At 34.0% G+C, this 9,843-nt stretch overlaps 2 protein-coding genes across 3 annotated transcripts in view; one reads left to right on the top strand and one right to left on the bottom strand.

Moving 5' to 3' along the window:
* LOC117120820 (sorting nexin-24-like) overlaps nt 1-804 on the bottom strand; it is a gene marked incomplete in the record, with an annotated part of 9,714 nt that extends 8,910 nt beyond the window's left edge. Inside the window, 1 exon segment of the mRNA XM_033265897.1 lies at nt 665-804. Coding sequence (XP_033121788.1) covers nt 665-727 — 63 coding nt within the window.
* Nucleotides 805-833: 29 nt separating this feature from the next.
* LOC117120819 (polyamine-modulated factor 1-like) overlaps nt 834-9,843 on the top strand; it is a 14,531-nt gene continuing 5,521 nt past the window's right edge. Inside the window, exons 1-5 of one of the 2 annotated variants that reach the window (XM_033265896.1) lie at nt 834-1,039; nt 5,358-5,454; nt 6,239-6,342; nt 7,565-7,763; nt 8,714-8,820. In XM_033265896.1, the coding sequence (XP_033121787.1) occupies nt 843-1,039; nt 5,358-5,454; nt 6,239-6,342; nt 7,565-7,763; nt 8,714-8,785 (669 nt within the window). In that variant the 5' untranslated portion in view covers nt 834-842 and the 3' untranslated portion in view covers nt 8,786-8,820. Of the gene's footprint in view, nt 1,040-5,357; nt 5,455-6,238; nt 6,343-7,564; nt 7,764-8,713; nt 9,838-9,843 lie in introns of those variants that run through there. The other variant, XM_033265895.1, reaches the window with a different exon arrangement.

The following is a 9,843-nucleotide window of genomic DNA, read 5'->3' as shown; positions in this document are numbered from 1 at the left end:
TTAAATAACATGATGTCAAAAAATCCGCCCAAAAGCTTATCTTATTTCTGTTGGTTACGTACCGCTGATTCGCAATGTTTGTCATCACTTCAAGATGTCTACCGATTCGTGAAAAAGGCGTATTAACTTTTTTTTTCAAGGTATACACAATGAGAATTGACAAATTAGTAAAAAGGTCACAAACTTTATATAACGCCTGTAGCCAAATTTTTGCCATAATTACATATTTTTTAAAATCATTAAAAATCAACCATACAACCAAATTTAATTTTGTAAACGTTTTTAATGTTATAACACTTGGTAGATTTTGTGATATCAGTATTGTGGACATCCAATCAAATTTAATTTTTTTTTAACATGCCTACTTTGGCAAAGGAAAGTTGCTGGGGGCCAGTTTACTGGTAACCGGCCTAGCCTAGTCTAGGCCTACTACTACTAGGCTAGTAGATAGGCCTAGCCTAGGCTAGCCTATCTACTAGCCTAGGCCCCGCGCCTCTTGGCCTACTACTAGGCCTAGCCCTAGGCCCCTATGCCTGGCAGCGGGTAGGCCTAGCCTGAGAGAAGGCCTCTAGTCTAGGGCCTAGGCTAGGTATGCCTGGGCAGGCTAAGCTAATTACAGTTGATTAGAGTTGTACTTAATATAAACTATGGCCGTAAATCTCACCGTATACGGTTTCTCATCATCCTCAGATACTTGTCGAAAGCTTGGTACAGTAACATGTATCATTTTAAACTAATAAATTTCATGTGTCATGTCATGTCACACGACACGTTGTTGTTTGTACAGGATACCATCAAAAACTGACAGCATTCGCGTCAACTTGCGTCAACTCTTGCGTCACATGATAATGGATGATTATGAGCGCTCAAAAAAAGTTTTCAAAATGGCGGATAATTCAAAGTCGGACATTTCTTGTTCTCCAAAACAAAGTGAAGGACACCCTAAATCGGACGATTTAACGGACAAAGATGGTCTTCATATGCTTCACATAAGAGAGGCTCTCGATAAGACTCTCAAAAAATGTTTGGAATCTGCAAGGTAGGTCTTGTCGGCCCCTAGCCAGGCTTCTAAATCATGGGTTTAGGCCAGGCCTAGCCTATGCTAGGCCCTAGGCCTAGTAGTAGGCCTAGGCTAGGCCTAGTCCTACTAGTAGTGTACTAGGTAGGCACTAGGCCTAGCCTACCTACCGGCGCGTATGATGTGTTCGCATTCAGCTCTGAAAACGGCGGCCTATTAACTACTAGCCTAGGCGGGCCTACTAGGACCAGCAGCAGCTTTAGATTAGCATTATTTATTTATTTATTTTTTATTTATTTTTTTTGGTAGGTATGCTCATGTTTCACTACTGTAATATTAAAATGTTTAATACATAGACCTAGACTCTGGAGGTTAGGTTAGACCTAACTAATTAATATTTTGTACCTTATCTTATTATTATTTTACCTTACCTTAATCATTGTTATTCGCAGTTTCATAGTACTAATAGATAAGTGCAGGCCTACCAAGCCTCACGTCTACGGCGTGAGGATCATGCCTCAGCGCCTCTTCTCCGGCTCACCCGCTCAGTCAGTCGATGGGGCAAAAACAAAGAAACTAAACAAAAACACAGGGATCTATCTCATTAGAAAGTCGATAATAGGGATTATGTAAAGTGGCAAGTGGCTATCGGCACTGCCGCAGCGCCGAAAAGTTGCTGTTTTCTATCGGCACTGTCACAGTGCGAAAAGCTGCTGTTAATTAATCGAATCGACGTTTTTATTGATAGATGACATTGGTGTAATTCATAATTCATAAATTTATTTCACTCAAAACATAATGAGACTGGTTAGGCAAAAACATGTCGCTGTACAAGATGCCTACCAGACAAACAATGATAATGTTAATGGCGAAGACATAATAATAATAATAATAATAATAATAATAATAATAATAATAATAATGATAATAATAATACAGATAATAATAATAATAATAAATAAATAATAATAATAATAATAAATAAATAATAATAATAATAACAAGTAAATTATAATAATAATAATGAATGAAGATCAAAATATATCATTGAAGTGAATTCAGTTATTTATTAAAACAAGATTTGGAGGGCTGGTCTGTCATGAAGGTGTTGTATTAATGATGTTCTAAATACTTGCCTTATATCAATAATTGATTAGGTCTAGCTTAGCCTATATTATTGTTAACATTATATTATATTTATTTAACAATTAGTTTAAATAATTATTTATAATTAAATTATTAAATGTATACAATATATATTATATGAAAAAAGAAACTTTGCGTCCAATGGGTTTGGGTCCTGGTGGAGGCAAAGTTTCTTTACTTCATTCTGATCAGATTAAAGACAACGGCTGAAGTTACAACATGACCAATAATTAAAAATTTAATAACGGTTTAACTATTTAATGTTTTATTATTTGAATTATTATTATTAGTTCAGCACCACAAACAGTATGTATAAGTTCTACTGTTTTCTCTACTCTCTCCGTTCCACGCGCCTCAGGATATTGGTTAAGTAACAATTATTGTTGTGTCTTCTTAATAATTTAATAATAATAATAATAATAATAATAATAATAATAATAATAATAATAAGCCCCTAATAATAATAATAATAATAATAATAACAGGTCGATTTATACGGTGCAAATAAACAAGGTCTCTAAGCGCCATGTCCAAGTCCTCTGGGGCGGATCCAGAGATTTTCTGAAAAGGGGGGGTGGGGGAACAATATGAGGTTCTCACCGCCACGCCCACCTTAGCCCACCATGGCTGGTGGAAAGTGGAAAATAATCGAGCTATCATTTCATTCCACTGCTGGATCGCCACTGAGCTCATGGGTACAATTTTTCCTCTCTTTAACTCAACATTTTCGGCTTGACTGAATTGGGTGGTTTGTGGGTGGGGGGAGACGGGCCCTCATGCCCCCCACCCCATTCGCTGGATCCGCCACTGGTCATGGTTTCATATTCTATGCTTTTAGTAATTTTATCTTTTTTATTATATATTTTGAAACCGAATAGACCCCTAAATTAAAACAAAAAAGAAGCAAGTAAAGAAAGGTAAGGTGAATGTAAAAAGAAGAACAAACTATCCTAAAAATATTAAGAGTGAGAACGATCAAGAACCATAATATATCGAATACAGTATTCGTACGATATATGTGCATTAGAAACCGCTATCGAAAACTTACCGAAACCGTACTGTACGGTTCCGTGAAGTGCGAATAGCCGGTTTGTTTGTACTGTATTAGTTTTCTCCAGCAAACGTCGCAATAGGAGCTAGCGGCCTAGCTGGTATCGATGATACTTAATGGAGTTTATTTTATGATTAGTCAGTTCTTTATATTGAATAAAGGTATTGTCTAGAAATCCTGGCGTACTTATAAGTTGAGGGTCTTAATTTGTGGGGTCTGATATTTTGAGTGGGTCTGATATCTCGTGGTCTTAGGTCTTACCTTTCGTGGTCTGAGCTTTTGGGACACCCATCAAAACCTGCAAAAAAGGCCACCTGGGCTTATAACAAAGCCCACTCATTAACTTTACAGGAGTAAGGTTAACTCTTTCCCATTGCTTAGCATTTACATTTTTTTCCTGAAGATAAAATAATAAATGTCAAAATATTGAATCATAAAACAAAGTCATGTATCCCATATCTTGTGAGTTGTATTACTCTATATAAGAATTCTGCAAGTATAATTTGTATTATAGGTATGCACCAAATTGCACAATTTAAAAAGAAAAAAATGAAAATGTTTTCTACTGGTGTAGTGTGACACAGGCAGATCCAGTAGGGGGCGTGGGGCATGTGCCACTCCCCCACCCTGTCCCCCTTTATTGTTTGATTGTTCTCACTCCCAGCTAATTTTAACAAACTTGCCATCTCTGTAAGTGATTAGCACATAACATTAATATGCATCAAAATTTTTAAAATTTTAGTGGAAATGCACCTTCTGGCACCTAGATATGTAAAGATAATTACATTTCTATCGTGAATAACAATTACAGTTACAAAAACCGTGAATTCACAATAAACTGTGCGCAATTCAATAGTTTTAAAATTAGTGATTGTTAGTGGCCATCTGGTAGTCGGATTTGCCAAGACTGTAATTCAAACATGGATATCAAAAAGTCATGGTCTTCCATTTATATAAAAGCACATACTACTGTACAATGCAATATCTCTATGCGCATTCAGTACCAAAAACATTTCAGAACTTTAGTGCACAGAGCATTTCGCAGGTTCACAGCAGTTAATTTCTCCAATTTTCTCTATCATAATTAAGATCTACATGTCATGAGCTTTCATTTTTTTCTTTCAGGTCATCTAACAACATTACTCTAATAGGCACAATGAAAATGGTGATCATGTGTGATTGAAAACTAGTGATTATTGTTTTTATTGTTCGTTGATCATGTGTGATTGAAAACTAGTGATTATTGTTTTTATTGTTCGTCTGTAAAAGTGGTGTAGTTTGTTATTCTTTATACTAACATTAGGCAAGACTTTTTTATACCTTGTTTAGCGAACCCGCCGACTGCAATATTGATGATTTCAAATAAAAATAAAATTTTATTTTTGGCCCATTAGCACACCGGCCGCCACGAAAAAGGGGAAATTTCGGAAAAAAAATAAAAAGATTTTCTTTATTTTTGTCACGCCCTCCGCTGCCTTGAAATCTCTAAAGATAAGATATTTATATTTCTATCTAATTATATAAATTTTAAGCATTTAACCATCCTATTTTACATTCACCAATAAAATTTTATTTTTATTTTCTCTTCCGTCCTCCTCCGATAATCTTTAAAAAAAATAAGTATGCAAAACAAGGAAAAAAAATAGTCTTGCCTTACTACCATTGTTATTTCTCCTACAAAATACTTATTAATTATCACCTAATTTGCATATTTGTACACATATCATGCTGAAAGTATTTATAAATATTACAAATAAAAATAATGCCAAAAATAGTTTCAGCCACCCTTGTTTCAGATCTCTCTCTCATTTTCATTTTATAAATTATGAAACTTTTCATTTTATAAATTATTAAACTGGGCAATCAGCGTGCCCTACAGTCGTCAGCCTACGCTATTCTATGAAGAACGCAATGCGCGACCAACAAATTTTTTTTTTATGACAATCCGTTCAGAATGCCATGACAATCAGCAGACAGAGTGGAGTTGGACTCAATCGTGTGCCCGACTTAACACATTTTTTTTAGATTTATTCCCTTCATTTTAACATTTTTATTAAATCAGTTGCATCAGAACTTGTCTGAATAATTCAAATTAATTCTTAAATTCATATTATGTTTACAAAGTTTTTACTTACATTTTAGGTACAATGTATTTGCAAAGCACTATAAATTTGTAAAAGAAAAAGCACTGAGGAGTATTGTGTCACAGTTTGTAGAAAATCTGCAATCATCCATACAGGTACTATGTTATGATTGTTTTATCTCATTTATACACATGTTGTCTTAAACCTTGACCACATTCAAGATTCTGTGACAAATGCATGTTTGTTGTGGTGGTGTTGTTTTAATCATTTATGGACTTTATAGGTGCGTTCGGGCAAGTTTTTGATGGAGTCTAAGACGGGATAAATCCGGAAACGGCCATTTCCACTTATAGCCAGAAAGGGTGTTAAACGCAGACCGCCTGCTGATATCTGCTGATAATCCAACGCTGCAAATTGCAGTGTTTTTGGAGAAGCAAACGCATCATGCGTTAGCAGCAGGGAACATTTTTTATCACTTAATCCCTTTTGATTGTTTCAACATGCGCCAGAAGTAAAGTCTGTTTAAATGTTCAAGAGGATAAAGTACCTATATCATTCCTAACATTTTTTAAGTAATATCTTTTTTAGTCCAATAAAAAAAGTCATAAATTTATAGGAGAAATGCAAAAAATTCAATACTAAATTATTTAAGATACATCATTTATATTTTGGCCTTCACTATAGATATCGGTGAATCTGGAAAGGCGTGTAGAGATATAATTAACTCTCTACCTAGCTAGGTTTTTGAAAATAATTTAGTGAAAATGGGCCTAACTATCATTTTATTGGAAAAGTTTTTGAAACATATTTTTTACTTCTAAAGCCAGTCCATTTCAGTAATTTCCCTAGATGCTTCAGCACTGCACCTAAGCCACAATACACTAGATGTAAACATGTCTGTTAATTCATGTATCAGTTTTTCTTTTATTTTCATTTTAGACTGAATTGGATTTGATGATAAAGGAAGAGGGATTAGTGGCATTATTTAATGAACTTGACCAGCTAATCGAAGACACACCCACAGACCGTGAAGGACCAGCATGGTAAGTAGCTTTAAGCCAGGGCTACCAGCTGGGGAAAGCAGATGACTTGTGCTTCTAGAGTGCTTGATATTAATACTAATAACCAGTGCATATCTAATACATGAAAAAGCCCAACTCACAGAAAGCATTGAAGTTTTAAGTTTGCTGAGTAGAGAAATTTATTCCAACAACAATATTTTGTGAGGGTGGTCCATCCAGCCGGGGCTGATCATTTGGGACCCTCAAATACATACAAAGCAAAAACAATAGAGTACAATTACAAAAACAAAGTAAATAATTAAAAGACGTTAAATAGAATTAAAATAAACTCAATAAACAGAAAAAAAATTAAAACGTAATTAAAAAAAAAAACAATAAATATCAAAGTTAAATATAAATTAAATATATATGTATTAAATGAAAGAAACAAGATAATTGAAGATTTAATATAATGTACATTCCAATAATTGTAAATGAATACACATAACTAAAAGAATTAAAAAAAGAGAAAAAATTATAAAAGGCATATTTAGAAAATATAAAATAGCAATAAAAGTAAAATGTGATTAAAATAAATTTGTTACAGAAACCAAGATAATCAAAAATTTAATAAAATGTACATTCTACCGAAAATAATTAATGTACGAACCTAAATGTTATCAAAATAGAATCCAAAAGAAGTATCTTTTAAAGAAATTAAAGCAAGTTGTTAATTACTGCATATTAATTATCTCATTTCCTGATCTAGTTTCAGATCTTTCCCATTTCTCACTCCCCAACACCCTTTTTAGTAATGCTGCAGTGCTAGATAAACTACTAATAATAACCATAATAATTATAATATAAGGAAAATCAGATAGTAATTCAAAGAGAACCTAATTTGTTTCTCAATTTTTTCTACTAAAGTTGTGGTAACTCAAGCCAGGAGCATCTCGCTCAACTATCCACCTCATGAATATACCACTAATTTATTTATTATAAATTTTATTTTGTAAACAAAGTACATACAGAATATACATCAAAAGAATATACTGTATATATAAATAAAAACAATGAAAACAATGAAGCCCCATGGAGTAAAGACAGCACTTATCCTGTAAGTATGTATTCATTGCCCAGCCATAAAATGCATTATTCATAATCAAACTATTTGTAGAGTTGTGTAGTCTTTGCAAAAACCCATAGATAGATTTTCTCATATTTTCAATAAATACTAATATTTCTTTTTGTTTTAATATCTCAGGAGACCAAGCGGAGATCCAAATTCTGATGTCATAAATCACCGGATGCAACCAAAATTAAAAGAGAAAGAACGACTAGTGAAGTTGCTTGAGCAGTGTGAGGTGGAAAACAAAAGATTACAAGAAGCTTTGAAACCCAGGAAAAGGCAGCTTGCAGATACTCAGCAGAAACTAAACAAGAGATTCAAGGCATTTGAAGATGTAAGATATTCTAATTCACTTTGAAATATTTGTATTATGAGCATACCTACACCAACAGTAATAACAAAAACAGCATACTAGAATGTTAAAAGAGATCTACCAGTTTTATATAATTTGAAAACTGATTTAGCATACTCAGTTTACATAATATCCCATTTTAAAATTATAAAACTTGTTCGCTCTAATTACCTAGACGCTCTAAACTAAATTTGTGATGATGTGTCAGGTGCATCGTTTTATCTAAGCTCAGGGACAGGCCATTGTAATGCATAGGATTAGGATGATTCTAGGCAAGTTTTTTGTATTATTACTATCCTTGTATTGGTATAAAATATTATCAAATGACCCAGGTAGTCAAAGATGCATTACAATGGCCTGTCTCTAAACTTGTATGGAGCAATGCACCTGGCACATCATCACAAATTTAGTTTAGATCGTCTACGTAATGAATGCTCACAAGATCCATAATTTCAAAAATGGGATATTATGTACCTGATTATGTTAAATCAGTTCTCATAATGTATAAAGTTTGTAAACTTCTCCTTTAAGATTTAGAAGACTGCAAAGTGTCTTCCTTCAAGATGGCTGTTAAAGCCAGCACCAATAGATTTCAATAATCAATCATTGTATTTCTAATACAACTTAGAATAGAGTAATAACCTATGATGATAATAGATTATGATTAAATATGTAGTAAACATACTTACAATTTTCCCTTCAATGGTCACATTATTAGATATTAAATTTCTTACGCTTTTCAACTCCTCATCTTTCTTATGTATTCCAATGTCTTTTTGGTCAAAGTACCAAACGAGTGCTTTCTGGAGTAGTCAATTGGAAATGGAGCAAAGTATAATAAAAACAATGCAAAAATAATATATTTATATATAGGTTTTAGAATAATCAATATGTTTATACCACAGTTGTTAACCCTAATTATTTGTTTGTAGGCTGCAAAGGCTTGTGATAAAATCCCAATGAAGGAAATACAAGAGAGCGTGAAGCATCTGTCACAGATGTGAAATGGTATCAGAGAAGGTGCCATACAGAAGTATAGTTTAAACAGTCATGACTCTTCTAAGATACTTGAAAGAAGAAAACAATGAGGGTGGTTACTGATGGAGCAAGATATTTTTTTCCAACCAACAAGAACTCCTGAGCCTGAGGATGTTTATATTTTAAGACTATTGGCAGGATGCGCTGTCAAAGAGGATTGTCTTCTCTGTGGAAAAATTCAAAACCATGAATTTCAAATAAAACACACTGTAATTTGCAAGTATTAAAATAAGTTGTCCACTCATAATGAGATCAGATCAAAGCATTGATGACTCCAGAAATTTGCCGACGAGGGGTCTGACGGAGGTTCGAAGCAAGAGGCCTACTAGAGCCCCGATCAGGGTCCCAGAGTAGAAATTCCTGGTAAAGTTAATGGGGAGAGTGTTTATGGCTTAGTACGGCCCACAATTGTGTTTTTAGACCAAAATATCAGGGATTTGCAATCAAAATAACGTTTTGGATAGGCAGATTTATATTTTTGGTCTTGCAAACTCATCGGGTAACAGAGGTCCTGGCCCGTCCGACAGGGAGAAAATTTCCCCCCCCCCCCCAGTACTACCTGGATCAAAGCATATTTAAAGAATCTACACAAGGAATATTGAATTTATTTTATGCATTTGCAAAAAAAAAAAAATTTTTCTCATTCATTCCAATTTTAAATTAAAAGCAAATAACTATTCCTAAATATATAAAAAAGAGCAATTTAGATTATGTAATTTGATTGTTCAAAGATTTTTTTTTAGCTCACCTCTTACAGAATTTGTATAGTAGGGAGATTTCGATTGCACGACGACGGTAGAACGTACAACGAAATGACATCACTTAAAGTCATCTGCGCATACGAGGACGTCAAGGTCACCTCATCGAGTAGATTCTGGAACACAATTTGGCCAAATCTAGTTATGCAGAGAACGTAGGACGCCAGGCAGGACGGTCACGCATGAGTGATTCCGTTCTGTCGTCGCACAAATCGAAAGCTTCCTAATATCTTTATTATACAAGGAGACTTTATTCATCCCACTAT

This window comes from Anneissia japonica, unplaced genomic scaffold (assembly GCF_011630105.1).
Source record: "Anneissia japonica isolate Jap-2015-1 unplaced genomic scaffold, ASM1163010v1 scaffold287965_len1858130_cov191, whole genome shotgun sequence".
Taxonomy (NCBI): domain Eukaryota; kingdom Metazoa; phylum Echinodermata; class Crinoidea; order Comatulida; family Comatulidae; genus Anneissia; species Anneissia japonica.
Note: the sequence above shows the minus strand (reverse complement) of the source record. Positions and strands in the feature narration are given on the sequence as shown.